This window comes from Acinonyx jubatus, chromosome C1 (genome assembly GCF_027475565.1).
Source record: "Acinonyx jubatus isolate Ajub_Pintada_27869175 chromosome C1, VMU_Ajub_asm_v1.0, whole genome shotgun sequence".
Classification (NCBI taxonomy): Eukaryota; Metazoa; Chordata; class Mammalia; order Carnivora; family Felidae; genus Acinonyx; species Acinonyx jubatus.
Window position 1 is genome coordinate 178601 of NC_069381.1, and position 20546 is coordinate 199146.

General features: G+C 62.7%; 3 protein-coding genes across 9 annotated transcripts in view; 1 reads left to right on the forward strand and 2 right to left on the reverse strand.

Annotated features, from left to right (window-relative positions):
• Positions 1 to 781: 781 nt before the first annotated feature.
• LOC106988776 (tyrosine-protein phosphatase non-receptor type 11-like) lies at positions 782 to 14158 on the forward strand. 3 transcript variants are annotated; one of them, XM_053205115.1, is made up of 14 exons: positions 782 to 887; positions 6551 to 6673; positions 7735 to 7932; positions 8561 to 8747; positions 8830 to 8949; positions 9159 to 9272; positions 9420 to 9516; positions 9772 to 9851; positions 10237 to 10392; positions 10612 to 10743; positions 11487 to 11641; positions 11746 to 11813; positions 11960 to 12108; positions 12218 to 14158. In XM_053205115.1, exons 1-14 carry the CDS (start codon positions 874 to 876, stop codon positions 12311 to 12313), a joined length of 1689 nt encoding a protein of 562 aa, XP_053061090.1. In that variant the 5' UTR covers positions 782 to 873; the 3' UTR covers positions 12314 to 14158. The 3 variants fall into 3 exon arrangements, with proteins under 3 accessions (XP_053061090.1, XP_053061099.1, XP_053061100.1); XM_053205124.1 differs by lacking the exon at positions 9159 to 9272; XM_053205125.1 differs by lacking the exon at positions 782 to 887 and having other exon boundaries at positions 8589 to 8747; positions 8834 to 8949.
• On the reverse strand, positions 13977 to 19290 carry RNF223 (ring finger protein 223). 4 transcript variants are annotated; one of them, XM_027060792.2, is made up of 3 exons: positions 19219 to 19290; positions 16751 to 16865; positions 13977 to 15299 (listed from the first exon to the last, which is right to left on the reverse strand). In XM_027060792.2, exon 3 carries the CDS (start codon positions 15288 to 15290, stop codon positions 14529 to 14531), a length of 762 nt encoding a protein of 253 aa, XP_026916593.1. In that variant the 5' UTR covers positions 15291 to 15299; positions 16751 to 16865; positions 19219 to 19290; the 3' UTR covers positions 13977 to 14528. The 4 variants fall into 4 exon arrangements, with proteins under 4 accessions (XP_026916593.1, XP_053061163.1, XP_026916594.1 ...); XM_053205188.1 differs by lacking the exon at positions 19219 to 19290 and having other exon boundaries at positions 15754 to 16759; XM_027060793.2 differs by lacking the exon at positions 19219 to 19290 and having other exon boundaries at positions 15627 to 16759.
• The window catches only part of CC1H1orf159 (chromosome C1 C1orf159 homolog), a 33933-nt gene continuing 31133 nt past the window's right edge, over positions 17747 to 20546 (reverse strand). The window contains exon 10 of one of the 2 annotated variants that reach the window (XM_053205145.1): positions 17747 to 19290. In XM_053205145.1, the coding sequence (XP_053061120.1) occupies positions 19172 to 19290 (119 nt within the window). In that variant the 3' untranslated portion in view covers positions 17747 to 19171. The other variant, XM_053205129.1, reaches the window with a different exon arrangement.

Here is a 20546-nt window from a genome sequence, read left to right on the forward strand (position 1 = left end):
TGGTGCGTAGGGATCTAGGAACAGGGGTTGGAAGCTGCAGAAGTTTCCATGCTTTGGTGTACCACTCCTGAAAAGGTGGCAGAGGGGAGCTGAACAGGAGAGGGCCCCAAAATTCCGAACGAGGGAATCTCAAGGTTGAGAGCCCAGATAAATTAGGGTGGTGCTCCCCCGCAAGGGGCTTATGAAAGGTGGTTTGGCCAGTGGGGGCAAGAAACAAGCAGACAGGGGGCAGCTGTAGCAGAAGCAAAGACTCTGAGGTGAAGGGGGTGTCAGCATCACTTAGGACGTGCGGAGACTGTCTGGTGTGAGTGGCAGAGGTGGAGGGGGGCGAGGGAAGCCCCGTTAGGTAGGAGGGGTTAGAGGAAGATGCGGTTATCACAGTGGATCCAGTAACCCATCCTCCACCTCAACACTTCAGGGGTCTCCTCCTCTGGCTCCGAGTCCCCTTCCCCCACTCCCCATGAGGGGAGCACATCCCCCCTCCCCCCCATTAAGGAGGCAAGGCAGGAAAGGTCTGCGGGTTCTGGGACACGCGGGGGCCGGGACTGATCCGCTGTCGCAGAGCGGCGGAGGCGGCTGGTCAGGCTGGGGGCCACTCGGCCCCTGCCGCCCGGCTCCCTCGTCCTCCGAGCCCGGGACTCCCGCGTGAATCCCCTGGTTCTGAAGTTGGGCGCCGTCGAGAACTTTTGCTTTTATCCCAACTTCTCCCAAGCGCGGAGAGACGTGTGGGCGTGGCGCCTTTAAGGAAGCTCAGGGACTGGGCTCCGAGTGAGCGGGGCTCGGCGTGGGCGGGGCTCCTGGGGGCGGGGCCTTCTTGAAGAGGCCCGAGGGCGCGGCCGCCTGGACCCGCCAAGCGCCCAGCGTGGAGCAGACATGACCTCGCGCAGGTGAGCCAGGGCCGCTAGGTGGCTTGACGCCGCGACCCCTGGAGATGTGCTTCGGGTCCGACGGGCACCGACGGGTTAGCGGTGACATGTCCCCAGGCCTGATCTCCTGGCGCAGCCTCTCTCCACTGCCAGGCCCTTGAGGCTGGGCCTCACCCAGGCAAATGAAAGGACTCTTTCTTAATGGGAGGTGAGGGGCTGGGCCTAGGTGAAGGTCAAAGGTACCCTAACTCTAGGGAACAGAGCATGCCCTGCAGGTGGTGGGTAACAGTCGCTGGAGCCTAGAATGGGCGGCAGGTGTAGACCCTGCCCAGCTCCTGGCTCTGTTTGGGCCATCGGAGCTGTTTTCTGCCAGGTGGGGGCTACCTCTCCCTTCCCCGGGCCTGAAACCCAGGGCAGTAGCACTGAGGGGTCCTGCAGGGTCTAGTTTCCCCTGCTCTAGACTCGGTCCCTTGACCCTGCCTCACTGTAAGGACCAGCTCCCCCTGGACAGGCTCGTCTTTGCTCTAGACCCTCCTGGGGCCGGGTTTAGGGGGCAACCTTCACAGAAGGGATTCGAGAGCCTAAGCGGCCGCAGGTCAAGCCAGCTTCCTGCCTCCGTGGAGAGGGAAAATGGGAAATGTGACAGGAACTGGGCACTTCCTGCCCTTTCTGCTGGATCCCTGCTATCTGGATGTGTGCGCACACGCGTGTGAGCTCAGACTCTCGCGTGCATGTGGATGTGAGTGGGGGGTCATACAGGTGTGAAACACATATCACTAGGGGCTGGGTGAGGCCAGAGGTCACAGGAGGGGTCGTGCTAGGATGCTGCGTGACTCCCTAGATCAATGAGGGGCTGGGCAAGGTCTGGGCTTCAGGGTCCAAGGGTATCTCTCTGCCTGAGCAAGATCCTTAGCCCAAGGCGGACGCCACTGCCTCCCCACAGCTCCCACCAGCAGTGCCTCAGTGATGAGGGTCCCGGGATCCCTATGAGGGATGTGGTTAGGAAGCAGCCAGGCACAGAGGCCTCCATCAAGGTCATAGGCTCAGGAGTAGTGGAAATCGGAACTTGTCAGCTCCAAAGCTCTGTGATAATAGCCCAAATTGAGGGAGGAGGAGGTTTTGAGGTCTGGTTGGAATGACCTCTCAGACTCACCTCAGCCTCACTCTTAATTGTTCTCCAGGCAAGTTCTGGTGCTCAGAGAAGGCCCCGTCTGTGTCACATGCCTGTGACCTTGCTCCAGCCTGGGAAAGCCCCGAGTAGGGCTCTGCCCGCCCTTGCCAACACCTGTCTGCCCCACCCTGTGGCGACCATCTGGATTGTCACTCCTCTGGCCCCTGGGCCCCTTACACACCCCTGTCAGGCCTGGGCAGGTCTGACTGAAACCCAAGTAAGATCTATCCCCCTGTGCCCAACTCCACCTCGTGTCCCCTTCCAGTCACCCTCTGGCTTGTGAGCCAATGGGCACCTCTGTCAGCTCTGCTCACTCAGGGGCCTCTAGTGCTGTGAGGCAGAACTGGGTGCAGGTACATTGGTACTGATGCCTGGGAGGGGGCTGGATCCTACAGTGGGGTGGGGGGCCTGCTACACCCCTCAGGCTTACCCTCTGTTCCAGGAGTTGCAGAAGAAGGTGCATCTCTGGTTAATTTAGTTCTATATAGACAGGGTGGACCTTGGTTCAGTTTCCTCTTGGACCAGAAGGGTCAGGGTCTGCAGATGGGGCTCTGGGAGCAGGGAGAAGGAGAAGGATTATTGGCTGTGCTCTGGGGTCCTGAGGCCTGCAATTCTAACCCAGAATCCTTCTCCACTGGCCTGTGTATTCCCCACCATCACAACAGCATCTGCCCTGCAGGAGTGTCCAGCCGCTGTATCGTGTGTGTAGGCGTGTTGACGGGCTGTTCGTGTGCCTTCCAGGGTTCCAAGGTTGGAGCAAGGCCACACAGGGAGCCAGACCAGCCAGTGCCCTGTCTGGGTTCAGGCTGATCCGTTGGGTGACACGGGCTGTCCCTGGACTCCAGAGCACTGACGGGGCTCAGCTGGGCCTTGAGGAGTCCAAGCCATTAGACCTGTTGGGAGCCCAGTATGCCTTGCTCACCCTGCTTGCCCCCCTTCCCTGGGCCTGCAAGGACATGTCACCAGGGCAGAGCTGAGTCACTGACCCATCACAGAGCAGGGAGCGCTTTGGCACAGAGGTGACCCTGGGCCCTGGCACAGAGAGGGTATGGGACTCGGAGGTGGGGACCTGTAGCCTCCCCACCTCCCCCTCCCCCTCAGCCAGGGGCAGCAAGCCTCCTGGCCTCCCGGGCGTCAGCTCCACCTCGAGGCTTGGTTGGGGGGATGTGAGGCCCCTGCCTCAGCCTGGGATTCTGGAGGGCGGTGGTGTGAGTGGCTGCAACCTCTCAGGACGCCCCACCCCTGGAGATTTCCACCTGATATACCCAGCGGCAGTTTGTGGGGAGGAGAGGGCAGTGGAAAGTATGACTGAGAGTCCCTGGAAGGACAACAAGGTACCCTGCACCCCTCTCTGTGGCTTTGACTCTGGGCCTCCACCCTCCACCCCTGTCCCCACACTCTGGGCATTGCCCATCTTGGACTGGAATCTGAGGCTGCTGTGGCCAGGGGGAGGGGGCATCTGGGCACAGGATGTGGTTCAGCAGAGTAGGTGGCCCCGGGTGGAGGGGTGGTTGGAAGCTTTCTCCTGGGTTCGGGTCCCCCCCGCCTCCACAGCATCTCATCACGGGTCCAGCGACAGCACAAAGCCATTGCCCTCTTCCTGGTGGCCTCGCCCACTCTCCTGTGATGAGCTCTGGAGGTCACCATGTGGCATCTCCTCTTCTAGGAAGCCTTCCCTGGCAGCCTCACCTGCTGGACCACTTGACCAAAAATTGCCCCCAGGTCTGGCTCCCCTACAAACCCATGTCAGGGAGAACTCAAAACGCTATGCTCAGAATGCGCTCAGGAAGTGCCTGGACAGCAGTAACCCCCATTCCCCAGGGAGAGTGAAAACAGGAGTGTTGCTCAGGCTGGGTGGCCCCAGGCAGGCCACCTGAGCTCCCAGGCCTCTCTGAACCAACAGATGGACCCTGGGGAGCCATCAAGGTCAGAACTGAGCCTGCCCTCAGTGAAGACAAGGCTGACACAAAAGTGTGGAGGTGCCCGTGGGCTGTTAACAGATGTCCTGTGTAGAAGGGAGGACAGCGGTGGGGGCTGCAGTAAAATGCAGAGACGGTGAGCCGTGCCCAGCAGGGGTGGTTGGTTCTGGGAGCGTTTGGAAGGTAGGACAAGAGCGCTCTGGGGAAGAGAGCACGGAGGGGCTGCGGGTTGGTGACCAGAGCTGTGAGGGGTGGCGGCTCCCTTCACTGAGTGAGGACCATGTAAAAGAACAGGGGCTTGTGGGCATGGCCAGGAGTTTTCAGTTTTGCAAATGTTAAGATAGAAATGTTGCTACGCTTCCAAGTAGAGATGCCGAGGGGAGAAGTACCTATGAGCCCAGGTGGGGCTGGAGGTGTAGAAGGCGCACGGATGCGTAGGCACACGCAGGGCACAGGTGGGGAGCTCTGACATTGACAGGTCAAAGAGGAGGGTCCAGCAAAGGGTCCTGGCCAGGTGAGGCAGAAAACCAGGGGGGAGCGGAGAACATGTTTCTAGAAGGAGGCAGGGTGCCTGTGTCAGTCAAATGCTGCTGAGGACTGAGGCCCGACCACAGGTCCCCGAGCCCGATGGGCACCCTCAATGCTGAGGTCTCAGTAGGGCTGGAGGGCAAACAGGTCTGTGGGGACTCAGGCAAGGGCGGACAGTGGAGAGCAGCACAGAGCAAGGGAAGTATCTCCTACCACTGTCAGTGGTCTCTGGAGCCACACGTGGCCCTCAGCAGTGAAATGTGGCCGTGTGACTGAGGAACCAGGTCTTGACTTTGCTGAATTTTCATTCATTTACATTCACATTTCAGCGTGCTGTAGGCTGCTGTGCTGGGCACGCCCGTGCAAACTGTGCACACAGACAGCTCCTTGGAGGCGTCAGGACAGGCCCTGAAGGCAGGAGTGAAAGGAAGCCTGATGGACGAGAAGAGCCCGGAGCAGAAGGGTCCTGCAGCTTTAGAGACATGGTCTAATTTCCATTGTAGAAAAGCCTCCACAGGGCAGGACCATCGTTGCTCCTATTGTTGGGTCAGATCTAAACCTGGGCCAGAAATTCCTGCCGTAACAGGGAAGCAAAAGCTATGAGGGCAAAGAACACAGCAGCTCTGACCCTGGACATGGGCTTATGCACAGCCCTGAGCGAGGGCCCTCCTGGCCTGTCCCCCACTTCATGGCAGAGGCTGTGAAGGAGGACAGTCCCGGGAGGCAGGGCGGGGGGCAGAGGCGGGGTCCCTCTCAGCCTACACTCCCCCCTCACCTCTAGTCCTTTACCAACACCTGCTTCAGTCTGTATCGGGCCCCACGGTTGGCAGAAGGAAGACAGCTCCTGACCTGACCTGCAGCTGCCCAGGCCCTTCTCTCAAGTGAAGCCCATCCATCCACCCATGCCCCCACCATCCATTTACGTATTCATTCACTTCTTTTTTTTAATTTTTTAAAATGTTTATTTATTTTTGAGAGACCGAGCACGAGTGGGGCAGGGGCAGAGAGAGGGAGACACAGAATCCGAAACAGCCTCCAGGTTCTGAGCTGTCGGCACAGAGCCCGACGCAGGGCTCGAACTCATGAACCGAACCATGAGATCGTGACTTGAGCCGAAGTCAGCCGCTCAACCGACCGAGCCACCCAGGCGCCCCACGTATTCATTCACTTCTTAATTCAAGTGCAGTCACTAATACCCAGGCACTGTTTTCGCCCCTGGGATACAGCACTGCACAGAACAGTTCCTGCCCTTTGGAGCTTAAATCCTTAAGTGGGAGATAGACAGTAAACCAATAAATATATCAGGTGTCAGAAGGTGACAAAAACTATGAAGAAAGATAAAGCAGAATAAAATAAAGGATGAGAAATGAGAGGAGTCCTCAGCCATATGGATGTGGGCCAAGGGAGCAGAGAACAGCTAGTATAAAGGCCCTGTGGTCAATGACCTCACGTGAGTGAGGAGCTAGGGCTGGGAGAGGGGTCAGGGCGGAAGGTAGACCTGAGCCTGTGCTTTTGTTCTGGGGTGGGGGACAAGGGTGGCTGGGAGGGCTGACTAAGCGACTAACACATTATGGCGCGGTTCCTGGGGCTGCGGCCGGTGCCCCTTGGGAGAACGTGGTAGCCAACACCACACCGGAAGGGGTGGAGCGAACAGGGTCTGTCGATGGGCTCTGAGGGCAGGAAGGAAGCTCTGGGTGACACTGGAGCACCCAAGTGCCTTTGGCCTAGCTGGGATGCCCTGGCAAGGCCGGAGGGACCAGACACAGAGTTTGAGGCGAGGCTCCTAATGGTAGCTGTGTGCAGGTGCTGGAGGGTGTCTGTTCCACCCCGCCCCAGCTGCAGGGGTCTGCCCAGTTGTGTCCCTAGGACCCCATAGCCCCACCTCCTTCCACACAGGCCTCAGGCCCTGTGGTCATTACCCATGCGGGTTTCGAGCAGGGGGGCCAAAACAGGCACCATGGGTGGAGGTTGAATGTGGGCCGGGATTTTGGGGGGCGGGGGAGGGGGCCGGAGTGTTAGTGTCACCCCAGCTGTCTGGGATCACCAACTTGTGGTCCTCGTGCCAGGTGGTTTCACCCCAACATCAGTGGAGTTGAAGCAGAGAGGCTGCTCCTGTCCAGGGGCCAGCACGGGAGCTTCCTGGCAAGACCCAGCAAGAGCTGCCCAGGGGCCTTCACACTGTCTGTCAGGTGGGTGAAGGTGGGTGGGTGCTACGGCCAGGTGTGAACGGGCCTGAGGCTTCGGGAGCCTCAGCCGTCTGAACACCCTCAGCTGGGGGACAGGTGGGGGTCAGTCTCCCTCTCTTCCCAGAGGGGTGTTGGGCATCATCCTGGGCAGTAAGGATCCCTGCTGGGGGCTGGACATCCAAGAATCCGGGTCTTGTCGGGGGGTGGGAGCCAACGGTTTGGCAAGGGGTGGGTGGAAGTCTGGCATTCCTGACCAGATGGCTTCTGAGCAGGAGGGAGTCATTTAGAAGGGCCCAGTGAGGTAGAGAGTTGTCAGGACCTCCCTCCTGCCCTCTGAGGGGTCTGGCGTGCTGGACAGGGGCCTCGGTGGCCCTGATTATGATCCCGTGTCCTGGGGATGCTCGCAAATGCTGCCCACAGGGGGTCTGGCTGGAGGCCATGAAAGGGCCACTGCGTAGGGAGGAGGAATGGGAAAGGGCTGCAACCAGCAGAGTGGTGATCAGGGCGGGGGGGCTTCCAGAGGCCTCTAGATCTTTCCAGTTTCTCTGCTAAAACTGAGGCAGCAGGCGTCATGATGCCAGCCCTCAGGATGGACTTCCTCCACCTGGGAGAGACCGAGGTTCTCCCTCCAGGGGCTTCCCTGATAGCATCACATGCTGTGACCCTGGGGAAGCCATCTTGAGGGCCCTGTCCCCAGTCAGCTGGAGCCCCTAGGCAGGTGGTCTGGGGTGAGGCAGAGCCCCTTGCGGAGGGCTGCTTTAGCATCTGCCTCCAGGCCAAGGGAGAATCAGGCCTATGGTCTGCAAGCCCAATCCTGACTGCACGGTGGGGAGGAGGCAGCGGGGGTGGGGTGTCCACCCCCCATGGTGGGGCCCCCACCCTAGCTGGACACGGAGGGGCCTGTCCTTGGCTGTTCCTGATGGAGGAAGAGCACACAGGCAGAGATGTCAGGGCTGGAAAAGCTCAGGGACTGTTCTGGAAACTGAGGGCGGTGATGGGAAGAAGGGGGTTGTGGGGACAGACCCCCCCCCCCACAGCAGTGATTGGTGCGCCCACCCTTCCAGGCGCCATGATGAGGTGACACACATCAAGATCCAAAACACGGGCGACTACTATGGCCTCTACGGAGGGGAGAAGTTTGCGACGCTGGCCGAGCTGGTGCAGCACCACACAGGCCAGCACGGGGGGCTGCTCCGCGAGCGTAGCGGGGCCCCCGTCGAGCTCCGGCACCCACTGGGCTGCCGGGACCCCACATCTGAGCGGTGAGCGGCAGGCATCTGCATGTTTGTGAACGTGTGCATGTCCGAGGGGCGCGGGGTGTGCTGGGCATGGCCCCCGGGCGTCCTCTGCCCTCCACGGCTCAGGCTCAGGCTCAGGCACAGCTGCAGCAAAGTCGAGGGAGTGTCCCCTGGGGTTCTGGGCACTCGCTGCAGGGGTGGGAGTGTACAGCAGGAGCCCTGTAGCCAGTCTTGTACCTTCCCTCTGGCTGGTGACTCACGTGGGCAGTTTTCTCCAGCCTCAGTTTCCCTGCCTGCCCTGCTGAGGCCTGAAGAGGCTGCATCTGCCAGGGAGGGGGCATGGAGCAGGTCTGGGAAGGTGGCCCTGCCCCTCCTTGCTGGGGACCAGGCTGCCACCTGGTGGCCACCCTGGGCCCCGCAGAGCCCACCTGTCTTGACTCCTGCCTTCTCCTGGGTAGGGTGAGAGTCAGAGAGCTGGGCAGGGCAGGTGTACTGCCGGGGCCCTTGAAGTCTGAGTGGGTCTGTCTGTCTGTCCCTGTGTCTGTGTCCTGGCTTGGAGCCTTCTGGCTGCAGGTGGGTCCGTGTCCCCTCACCTGGCCAGGCCATGGCCTCCAGTCTCACCTGCACTCCTTCCCACCTCCACCTGGGCCAGGTGGTACCATGGGCACCTGTCTGGACAGGAGGCCGAGCAGCTGCTGATGGAAAAAGGACATCCAGGCACCTTCCTGGTGCGGGAGAGTCGGAGCAAACCCGGGGACTTCGTGCTGTCGGTGCTCACGCAGCCGCTGGACAAGGCAGACCGCCGGCCGCGGGTCACACACATCATGATCCGCTTCCAGGTGGGAGGTGGCAGCAGGGGTGAGGTGGGGCTGTGACTCTGGAGGCGGGCAGCGGCCGGGCCCCTCATTGCTGCCCCTACAGCCAGACGGCACGTATGACGTGGGAGGTGGGGAACGGTTCGACACCCTCAGAGACCTGGTGGAGTGCTGCAAGAAGGACCCCATGGTGGAGAAGTCGGGGGTCGTGGTGCACCTCAAGCAGGTACGCCCCAAGGCACATGACCCTTAGGATCCGGAGCGAGCTGCACCCCTGGGGTGGGAGGGCCCCAGGGGCAGTGGCGCCCAGGAAAAAGGATGCTGGCCAGTGCCGAGGGCAGGGTGGCCAATCTGGGGCCAGAGCAGCCGCCCCTGGGGGGCGCTGTGGGGTCTGCTGGACCCTGCCAAGCCTGGACGCAGGCCTCTCCGTGCCAGCCCCTCAAGGCCACGAGGATCAATGCCGCAAGCATCGAGAGCCGAGTACAGGAGCTCACCGGGGCCACTGACGCCGGCGAGAAGGCCAAGCAGGGCTTCTGGGAGGAGTTTGAGGTGCCCGCCCCTCTCCCCACCGCCCACTCTCCCACAGACTCCCATCCTTTGGTGCTGGCGTGAGGGCCGGCAGAGGGGAGGTAGGTCAGTCACTGAAGGCTCTGGGGGAGGGTGGGGCAGCAGGCTGAAGCTTCTGCCCCCGCCCAGATGCTGCAGCAGCAGGAATGCCAGCTCCTGTATCCCCGGAAGGAGGGACAGCGGCTGGAGAACAAAGCCAAGAATCGCTACAAGAACATCCTTCCATGTGAGGGCCAGGGGCGGGGGCTTCGTTGGGGGCCAGAGCTCCATCCACTCCATGTGGGGCCCATCTGGCAAGGAGGGGCCCTGGGGAGGTTGAGGCCAGATGTCACTTCCCACCACCGGTGTGACTTTTTCCCTCTTGCACATTCAGGGCTCCTTCCCCCCTCCTCCTGCTCACCATGGGGTCAGCAGGCAAGGAGGCAGGTGGGTCCATCCCCCCCCCCCCCCGGAGACCCGAGCAGTATCTTCCCCTTCCCAGTTGATACCACCCGTGTCACCCTGCATGACGTGGACGACAGCGTGCCTGGAGCCAACTACATCAACGCCAACTACATCAGGGTGGGTGTGCGAGAGACAGGTGTGTGTGGCCGGCTGTGTGCATAGTCTTGCATGGATCCGACAGACATCTTGAGCCACGTGTGGACACACCAGTCACCCCATCCCCCTATTATGAACCTGGAGCTCTTTCTGGCGGGCCCAGGAACGACCCATGGACCCTGACAGGACAGTAGACGTTGTTGGAGAGGGACTGTGGTGGTTTCCAAGGAGTCCTCAGAGTGGGCCGGACTAAATATTGGTCCTAAGCTCCTCCCTCACCTAGGGCAGGAGGGGCTGTGTGTGAGCCACCTGCTGCTACTTTGCACATCGTTTGCATAGACTTGCATCGTCCTCTGGCACTTTAAATCCTGGAAACTGCAGACACCTGGCCCCCATCCCCTTACAGAGTGATCCAGAAGAGAAGCCAGGCCATGGACAGGGCAAGGTATACATCGCTACCCAGGGCTGTCTGCAGACCACAGTGGCGGCCTTCTGGGCGATGGTGCACCAGGAGAACACACGTGTCATTGTCATGGCCACAAGGGAGGTGGAGCGAGGCCGGGTATGAGCTTGGGTTTGACAGCCCTGTCCCCACCACATGTTCGTGTGGTGGCTGGCCCAGCCTCTCTTCTCCTGCAGCCTTTGGGAAGCTGGGGGGAGCAGCGGACGACTCTGGAAAGCCCCTGCGGGTGCATGTGCATGCATGAGTCCCCACAGGGCACAGGGGCAAAGGCGCAGGTGGCCTTCCAGCACAGCTGATGCAATGCACCCTCCCTCCCAGAACAAATGTTTCCGATATTGGCCAGAGCTGCATGGCCGCCAAGAACATGGCCGTGTGTGTGTCTGCAACTTGGCTGAGTACCAGGCCCAGGGCTACTGTGTGCGGGAACTGCAGGTGTGGCGGCCAGATCAGGTGAGCCTAGAGGGCCACAAGATATGCAGGGCCAGGGTCACAGTGGTCAGGAAGTCCCCAGGTCTGCGCTGGGGGTGAGCCCTGTGCTGGGAGAGAAAACCCACCCACCCATGTGGCTCCATCCAAGCCCATTGGCCTTGGGGGTATTCATATCCCTCAACCTAGTGGGCACAGTCCTGGCCTGGGCTCTACTGGGCTCTACTGTGGCAGCGTTCACAGGCAGGCCACAATCTCAACCTTAGGCCGCTGGTCCCAGGTGCCCGACTCCAGGGTGGCCTCACACCCACGCCGCCTCGCCCTCCCCAGGCTTTCCCTGCGCCAACTGAGCAGGTTCAGTGCCCTTCATATGCCCGTGGTACCCTATTTTCGTGTCAGGCACAGATCCCTTCCCATGGCCCACCCCGTCCCTTATGTCTAACCATCCCTTTGGTTCTTCCCAAATGGAGGTCGTTGTCCCTGAAACCTGCTCCCTCACCCCATCACACCCTCTTCCTTTCCCTAGGGGCCTGAGCCACCTGGGGCCATCTGAGGGCCCCCACGCCCTGAATTCCCTATTTCCCTCCCAAGCCTTTCTGCTCAGCCTTGACCCTGCTGGTCACTCCTTATGGCAATCCCCGCCTCCTCCCAGCTCATGCCCTGGGGGTGCGGAGGTCACAGCAGTGCCACTCTGACCCTGTGGCCCGGCCCCACCTGGGAACTGCTCATTCTGGCCTGGCTGGCACTCACCAGCCCGCCCTGCCCAGGGGGAGCCACCGCGCACAGTGAAGCACTACCAGTACTTCAGCTGGCCAGACCACGGGGTCCCGGCCGAGCCGGCCGGCGTCCTCGACTTCCTGGACCAAGTGAACAGGGCACAGAGCAGCATGCCAGGGGCCGGACCCATGGTGGTGCATTGCAGGTGCGATCGGGGATGGGGTGGGCGGGCAACGCAGGTGCAACCCGAGGCGGGGCCGCGGCCTTCTCCCCTAAACTCTTCCCAGGCCTCCTGGTCCGTCCCCACAGCGCCGGCATCGGACGCACTGGCACCATCATCGTGATTGACATCCTGGTGGACATCATCCGCAGGCAGGGTGAGCCGCGAGGCCCCCTCCCGCAGGCCAGCCCCTCCTATCTAGGCCCTCTCCTCCCGGCTACCCTGCCTCCCCGGCGCCGGCCCCGCCCCCCGTCTACCCCGCCGCACACCGCCCCGTTCCGCCCTGAGCGCGCTCGTGCCCAGGTCTGGACTGCGACATCGATGTGCCCAAGACGATCCAGCTGGTGCGACGGCAGCGCTCGGGGATGGTGCAGACCGAGGCGCAGTACAAGTTCGTGTACCTGGCGCTGCAGCGGTACATCCAGGACGAGCAGCTGCGTCTGCGCGAGCAGGTGGGGGCGGGGCCGGGCTGGGGCGGGGCCTGCGCCGACCGCACCCTGGTGACCGGCGGGTGTCCCCCCCACCCCACCCTCACCCCGACCCCCCCCCCTCCCGCGCCAGCCGCCAGAAGAGCACGACCATCTGAACGCGGGCCTCGCGTCGGCAGACCCGGGCCGCAGCCCTGGGCCCGCGTCGTCCCGGGCACCGGCGGCGTGAGTGGGGCCGTCAGGGCGCGGGCCCGGGTCCCGGGGTGGGGGCGGGACGGCGTCGTCTCCGGGAGTGGGCAGGCCGTGGGGGGACGGGATCCCGCGCGCCTGCGCCGGCCGAACCCTCTCTCCGCCCGCAGGACCCCAGAGGGCCCCGGCGGCGGCGTGTAGAGAACCTGCGGGGCCTCGGGCGGTGACGGTCTTCGCGTGCGCCGCCCCCCCACCCCCACCCCCCAGGGCCTGGAGCCGCGGCTGGAGGCGGCTGGAGGCGGGAGCCAGCAAGACGCACTCCTCAAAAGACTGTGCTCAGCACTGTACAGCCCGGAGCTTGTCCCTGAGTGCTGGGGGAGGGGTCCCGGAACCCTCAGACCCTCCCTGGCCTGGGCCTGGATGCCTAGAAATGGGGAGGGGCAGTCGGGAGCCCCGAGTGCCCCTGCCCTTTCTGGGGCTCCCAGGTGAGGGAAGAGGGGGAAGCAGGGCTTCAGGGCGGTGGTTCGTCGCTCACGGGGGGGGCCACCAGTCACCACCCGCACAGCACAGTGACCAGTGCGACCCCACGTGTGCCACGTTTGAGTGCCGGCCTGTGTGTGTGACGTGAGTCACCGACGAGCAAGTGGCCAGTCTGTGCTTGACGGGACTGTAGCCGTTGGCGTTGTGCCTAGCTCCCCTGTACCCCAACCACCCCCCTTCAGAGCTGGTCTTCAGCCCGACCCACAGCACAGGTTACATGTGGAAAATGCTTCATCAGGGAATGTGCGAGATGCCCGTGTGAGTGCGTGTGCGACGTCACGTGCCTGGCGTGGGTCTCACGTGTGGACTGGTGTGTGTGACGGGTGTGATGTCGCCCGCATGTAGTCTGTGGCCACACCCTCCCATCTCGGAAGGCCCTGTGGCTTTGTGGGATCCTCAATAAAATGCCTCGTTCTCAGTTCCGCGTCTTCGTTGGGGTCTGGGGCCCAGCTTCTCGAGGGTCTCCCTGAGCACCCTCCCTATCCCAGGCCGGCCAGAAACCCCGCTGGTTGGAACAGGAAGTCCTGGGCTTTGGGGCGAGGGGTGAGGAGTCTGAGGCCTGGCGAGCCGGAACCAGCCTGGCCTCTCTTCACCGTGCTAACTGGCGGTGTGGGATTCCTGGGGCCGACAGCAGGAGCGGATCCAGGCGGCCTCCCGCCCATCCCTCCAGCCGCCGCACCTTGCGGCTTCACCAGCCAGGCCGGGCCCAGGGAGGGTCTGTGAGAGATCTTCAGGGACACACTGGTGGTCACTTCTGCTTCTGTACACCCTTAGGCCTTGGTTCCCAGGAGCTCAGTCCTGGGGTTCTACGACTTCTTGGGGTGCCACCTGCTGTGTCCGTAGTGGGGGGGCCCTGAACCACGCCAGGGCCCCGCCCCACTCTGGCCCAGCTGCTCCAGCCCCTCCCCATCTTCCTGGGGGAGCCTCAAAGTTCTAGGGGAAGGGCAGGACTGCGCCAACCCATCCACAGCCCAGGGAACAGGAGTTGGACACCCTAGAACCTGGGGTCTATCTGCCCTGGGGGCTGCTGGGAGTTCAATCCGGTGGGGGTGTCCGCTTGGCTTAAAGCTCTCTGAGGCAGGGGCAGACCTGGCTCTTCTGGGAGGGAGAGGCTCGGTGGTGCAGGGAGGAGGGCTTACAGGGTGAGGACCCCTTACCAAATGTGGATACAAAATAATTTATTTAAAAATGTACAGTTTAGGAGAGGGGGGTGGGCACCGGGGGACCCGGCCTCTTGCTGCTGCCCTCTGTCCCCCTGGTCGCCACCCCCCCCCCCCCGCCCTCCCCACTTCCCGCACAATGGAGGGGCCAGCCCTGCCTGGGGAAGGGGCCATGGGTGAAATGTGAAAATAAAGATGGCGAGTCCCCTCCCTTCTCAGCCAAGGGCTCCCACTGCAGGCGGTTCACAGCGTAGAGGGAGGGATCTGACCAAGGCCGTCTCTCCTGGGCCCGGGTCTCCATCTGCACCCTGGGAAAGAGGAAGGTGGGCTCTGGGATCCGTGGGAGCCTGTGATTCTTGGAGTCTTCGGGGACCCTTTTATTCATGCCGTCGGGACCCAGCACCACAGAGTGCAAGGAAGGTGAGTCGAATGGGAAATGGGGTCCTCAGAGATGTTGGGGCTCCTCCAGGGGACCAACTCCCAAGAGCTGCTGCACCTGTGACCCAGCGGGGGGCAAGGGACCCACGCGGGCAGCTGGGGCAGGGGTGGCTGACCCTAGTTGTCAGCCAGGGGCCCAGAAGAGAAAGCGGTGGCCGTGGCCGTGGCCGTGGCCGCAGAGGGCTGAGGAAGGCAGTGCAAGTTCCCAGTCTTGAGCGCGCACTGCACGGGCCAGAGCACCACACAGGAGAGCACCAGCAGCAGGGCTGTGACCAGCGCCACCCGCCTCCAGTTCCTGCAGCGGGCCCAGCAGCGGGCCAGGCGGCCCCGGTGGCGCGCGGGGTCTGGAGTGGGCGTGGGTGCGGCGGGCTGGGCAGGCTTGCTCAGGCCCACGTCCACACACACGAAGCCAGGCTCGGGAAGGCCCGGCGCGGAGGGCGGTGGGCGGCAGCACAGCTTCGTGCCCTCCAGCCACACGGGCTCCTCCCGCCGCAGGTGCGCCGGCATCCTGGCCTGCAGCTGGCGGCTGGTGCGCAGCGCGGGGGCCCCGGCGGCAGGCACAGCCGTAGGCTGCCGGCAGAACGGGCAGGGCACGGCCTCGCTGCCCGGCTGGCCGGTTGGCTGGGCGGCCGCCAGCCGTGCCAGGCACTCCAGGCAGAAGACGTGTGTGCAGGAGAGCTCCTTCGGCGTCTTGAAGAGGTTGTCGTAGCCCGAGAAGCAGATGGAGCATTCCAGCGGGGAGGCTGCCTTCTCCGAGCTCGGGGTGCTGGGGGACCTGGGGCTGCTGGCTGAGCTGGGGGACCCGGGCACCGTGGCTGCAGGGCTGGTCCGACCGGGGGCCAGCATGGCCGTATGCCACGCCTGCTGGCCTGATGACATGCCTCCGAGCTGTGGGACGAACGGAGTGCGCTGTGAGTGACCGCAGGCTGCCCCTTCCCTGCACAGTCTGCTGCTTTTCACCCTGTGTCTCTCTCACCCACACCGGCCCCAGAGATCTCTGCTAGGCTCACTCTAGAAAGGCCCCATACCCAAGTCAAGGTCTTCCTGTTCAAGTTGTAATCCTGCCCTCCCCCACATGCCGAGTCAGGGGTGAGCATCTGCGGGTGGGGGTGCTCCAGGTCTGACCGGCCCACGGATGGCCTGGCCACGGAGTCCGTGCGCGCAAGGGCATCGTGCTGACTGCTTAGCGGACGCCACCTACGGGGCCTGTCCTACCTGGCTGTGCCATCTGGGCAGAAATAAAGTTGATGACAATGGCCCACCATCGTTACTATTGACATCTGGGCTCTGCCACACTGGGCCCAGGTCACGTAACACAAGAGCCACAGTATAAAAAAGGCACCTTAGAGGGTGGAGTGACTCAGCCAGGGTCACCTGGCCAAGAGGTCGGCAGGGCCTGGGCTCTCGCTGGAAGACTGTGACTCTGGGTCAGACGAAATGGGTTTGAACATGGATCCCGACACGGGGATCTGATTTGTTGGTACACATCCAGTTTTCGGGCAGGTGCGTGAGGGCAGGGTGCCAGGCCCAACTGGGTGAGAGTCCGGACTCGGTCTAGGCTCCAGGATGAGCTGGTAGGCTGTGGGAAGTCAAGCAGGGCCGGCCGCACAGGGGTGGGGGCCGGCGTCCTAAGGATGGTTCGTTTCCCAGCCTTGCCCGAACCGGTAGGGCCAGCATGTCCGGCTGTGACGAGGGCTTTCTGCTGGCCCTCGGGGCCTGGAAATGCACCTCAGCCCGGGAGCCAGAGGTGGAGGAGCCCCAGCCATCCTCCAGGATAACCCGGCCCCCTGCAGGGTCCCGTAGGCACACAGCCGCCACCCTCCTGACCCTCCTGACTCCCATTTCCACAGCAGACCGGGCCTCTGTTCACCGGGGAGGACTCAGGTGACCTGCCTGCTGCCCAGGGCCCTGCCTGGAGGAGGAAAGGCAAGGAGGACAGTGGACAGACCCCATGGAGCTCAGAAGGAATCCCCCCCGCCCCCAAACGTGACCCCTGACCCTGACTTGCTGGTTAATCCAGGTGGACCAGCGGAATGACTCCATGGTGATGTGTCCTGAAGGTTTGGGTGTTGCTGCATGATGACCGTGACCACCGTGAATCATGGTGAGGTCACTGTGATGTCACCAGTGCTCCCAGCATTGCAACATGAAATGTCACCACATTTTGGGGACGGCAGCAGCCTCGGCATGGCCTGGGAGGGGACCGCGGGCTAACCTCTTCCAGGCCAGCGTGCCCCCACATGATCAGTTCCTTGGCACTGAGGTCCCAGCCCTCCTCAGAGGCACCCCACCCTGAGCCTGTACCAGTGAGGGGTGAATGCCAGCCGAGCTGGCCTTACCTGGTGGCCGGGGTTCAGCAAGGGCTGGGCATGATCCTCTTGGCTGGGCCACGGCCAGGCCCTGAGCCCTCCTGCCCAGCAGGGCCGGCCCGTGCTCCACCTGGCAGGCGTCCCCCTACAGAAGAGGCTGCCAGCAGCTGTCCTGGTGGCACCGGTCTGGCAAGCGTGCCCTCTTCTCTATCCCAGGCAGGTGGGGCTCGGGGGAGCGTGTGTGCTCTTCCAGATGCAGAGCACCGTCTGAGCAGGTGTGAGTTCTCTGGGTGTGTACTCCTGGCAGGTGTATTTATACACTCGAGGTCATGCAGGCCAGGGGCGTGGCCTGGGGCCTCCGGGATTGGCTGGCCTCCTGTCCTCACCCTGGCAGGCTGGGCAGCGGCGGGCAGGAAGTCAGAGGTGAGAGATCAGAGTCTGGGGTGAGGCTGGGGGTCGGTGTAGGCCTCCATGGTCGGGCCGGATGCCTGGGTAAAACCTCCCCCCGCAGCAGGCCCTGGGATACTGGAGGAGCCGGTCCAGAAACCAATCCACCCACTAGCCCTGTTTAAGGCCCTGGTGCACCTGAGCTACTAGGTGGGCCTCCCAGGAGGGCCTCTCCGAGGAGCCCCCCACCCCCAATCTCAGCCTCGCTCGTCACCCCCCACCTCATCCACACTGCCCACTTACATGCGTGTGCCACCCCAACGTACACACCCACGAGGGAACTTCCTGCTCTGGGTCCAGGGAGTGGGGCGAGAGGTCGGGGCTGGGCACCCCCGGGGTGGAGTCAGGGCAAGGACAAGTGAGGGATCAGACTGGCCATAGGACTTGTTTTGGGTGAGTGTCTGCTGGGGACACCCTCAGTTACACACAAGGGCAGGGATATTGGAGCACAAGGAAGCCCGGACACAGCCAGGAGGCCTGGAGATCTTCCTGGGGGGAGGGGTAATGGCTTCAACCAGTGTGGGGTCCTCGCAGAGCCCAGGGCCAGCCTATGCAGAGGCCTGGGGCTAAGGCAGGGGGGCTGAATGGAGGGCCTGGGGGCCTGGGTGGAGGACGTGGGGGGCTGAAGGCCAGCCAGTGGTACGGCTTGTGCCCCTCACAGCCATGTCGCAGCTGCTCTGACAGTGGGAAACCAGAGACCCCGCTCGTTCACAGAGGTGTGCTGGCTGGCCAGGGGAGGGGGAGCTCAGCCAGGGGGTAGGGACCCAGAGAGGGGGTGGAAATTCAGAGGGCTGGGGGCTCAATGTGGGGAGCTACTGTGTGGGCCTGGCCCAGCGTCTGCGTGACAGGGTGCTGGTTCCCAAGGGGACCATGACTCAGGGCCACATGCTGCCTCCAGGAAGTGCCCTCTGTCTCTCTGCTCTGAGAACACCCTCCTGAGGGCTTCTGGGAATATTCAAGCTCTGAGATCACTTGAGCTCCTCAGTGGACAAGTCAGTGCCCAGAGGCAAAGGGAAGACCCGAGGAATGTGCCATCTGGGGCGGTGGCCAGGCCTGACTGCACGGGAGCAGGGTCCAGACCCTGGCACTGGGATCTCGGCAGCTCAGGACCTGGCTGACCCAGCTGGTACCCACACCCCTGCTCATACTCCACCCAGCGATGGGCAGCTGTGCTGCGTGGATGCGGGGCCACACGCGCTCTCTGTGTAAGGGGGTATATGTGTGCCAACAGGCCAACCTGGCTGTGTTTGAGCACAAATGTGTCCCTCGGGTGCAGGTGCGCGCGCACACACACACACACACACACATGTGCAGGGAGCATGGCTTTCAGTGTGTGACCCCACAGGCCTGGGACTCGCTGTGCTGAGGAGAAGACAAGGTCCCTAATGAGCACCTCACCCCTGTCCATCTGTGGCTTTTGAGATGTGGGGTTCCCCAGACACCTAGGAGTCCTGGGCTGGACACAGACGTTGTCCTTGGCCAGATGAGCAGGGAGGACTGTACCCCAAGGGCCACCTCGGCTATGGGCCCGCCCCCCCAGGACTGGGACAGAACAGGCTTCAAACCCCAAGTGCTGTCAAGGACACACACAATGGCCACTGCACGAAGAGGCCCTTCAGGGCTCATCTGGGGCCCAGGTGGCCTGGGGTGTGAGGGCTGAGCCCCCAACCCTACCTGCCCAGTGTTGGCTGATCTGTCAACTGCTCTGCTGCCCCATCCCTACCAGCTAGGGACAGTGATACGGGAGAGACTCTGAGACACATCCGGGCTGCGATTCTGACATGGGCAGAGAACGGGCCCTGGGCTCTGGATGGGCTCAGCACTGCCCTGTGGGCATGAGGGAACCCTGCCAGGATGTCCGGTGGACTCAACCAGTCCTGTCCCTCTCATGCCCAGCATGGAGAACCGGGTCCCCTAAGGTCAATCGGCCAGCCCTCCCCCATCATGCTGCGGCCAACTCCTTCTGGGGTCTTGTGCCCAGGCTCCTGGCCAGGACCTCTGCACTCACATTACCTCCTTGCGCCCCACTCGGTCCTGCTCTGTGCACCCACCTCCTAATGCTGCTGGAGTGCTTCCTCTTGCTGGCCTCTGACCTCTTCCGGCTTTCAGTGATTCTCCTAGTGCTGAGTGAACGAATGAATGAATGAGCTGCCAGCTATGACCCGGGGACCGTGCCAACTGCTCACCGCCCACACCATGCTCACCTCCCAGGGTGAGGGGGATCTCCAAAGCAATTGACATGATGGGGGGTCAGGAGGTGACAGGTACCCCACCTGCCTTTGGCCTGAGCGATGACCCCATAAATCGGCCTCATTTTGGCTTCTTACACGAGAGCTGGGATCCAGGGAAGGGCTGGCTGCGGCTGGAGCTCAGAATGGACATGGGAGTGGCTGGCAGGGCCCCACTGGGGATGCCTTGACTCTGCCAGCTAACCCGCCCCCAGCTCAGGTGCCCCCATACCCTATGGCACCCACTCACTCACAAGCTTTCTAGCCTGAATGCCCATTAGGGTCATGGAACTGGTCCAGTGACCACACTCCCCACTGGGGCCTAGAGAACAGTGGCACGCAGGCCCCGGGGTGTCCAGTGGCAGAATCTTGCCTCTGCAGCTCCTGGAAATCTGTGGTCTCAGGCTTGGGGGCGGGGGCTCAGCTGGCGTGGCTGAGGGCCACAGAGGCCAAGCCACCCAGGCCTTGAATGTCAGGGGAAGGTCATCCTGAGTGTAGGAGCCAGAGGGGTTGCAGGGTGAAATACAGACTTTGCTGCCAGGGATGGGGCAAAGCTGGGGCTGGGGGGAGGACTCGGAGATGTTAGAATGGCCCCAGGTTTCCAGTTTGCAGCTTAGGGTGGAGGAAATAGAGAAGGCTGCCGGAGGTGGGGTTGGGGGCATCTGTGCCCAGCCTGGGCCTTCAGGGCCTGACTGGCTGTACCTGCTGTCCTGGTTGAACATGGCTCTTCATTTCCTGTTTTGTCCCCAGATTAGCAGCAAGGGTTTGGTGCAAATGTGGGAACGGGGACGAGCGAGTGTCTTCGCACGTCTGCCTCCCTCCCCACAAGGATCCACAGGATGGGACGCCCCCCCCCCCGACCTCGGGGGCCACAGAAACCAAGGGAGTCTGGACGGTCCTGCACGTTCTCCCCTGGCTCTCAGCCCCAGCCTCCCAGCCTCTGATCGGCACAGATGGGCAGTGGAGTGTCACCTCACTTCCCCGTGGTCCCTGAAGCTGGGGGGGAGGACCCTGAGCCTGGTCTCCCCACCTCCTTCTGGGTCCCCTTCTCCTCACACCAAGGGGACAGAGGAAAGAACAACAGTGCCCACAGGGACAGGTCACCATTCCTGGAGAAGTGAAGGAGTCCACATCAGCCTGGCTGGGGGCCC

What these genes read in the sequence shown, in the direction of transcription:
- LOC106988776 (XM_053205115.1), top strand. An exon ending in CTACAAGAACATCCTTCCAT is followed by an intron (nt 9,517 to 9,771) that starts GTGAGGGCCAGG and finishes TCCCCTTCCCAG; the next exon opens with TTGATACCACCCGTGTCACC. An exon ending in AGGTGTGGCGGCCAGATCAG is followed by an intron (nt 10,744 to 11,486) that starts GTGAGCCTAGAG and finishes CGCCCTGCCCAG; the next exon opens with GGGGAGCCACCGCGCACAGT.
- RNF223 (XM_053205183.1), bottom strand. Translation starts at nt 15,508, where the DNA reads ATGCTCACCCCTGACTCGGCATGTGGGGGAGGGCAGGATTACAACTTG. An exon ending in ACAGGAAGACCTTGACTTGG is followed by an intron (nt 15,300 to 15,439) that starts GTATGGGGCCTT and finishes TTCGTCCCACAG; the next exon opens with CTCGGAGGCATGTCATCAGG.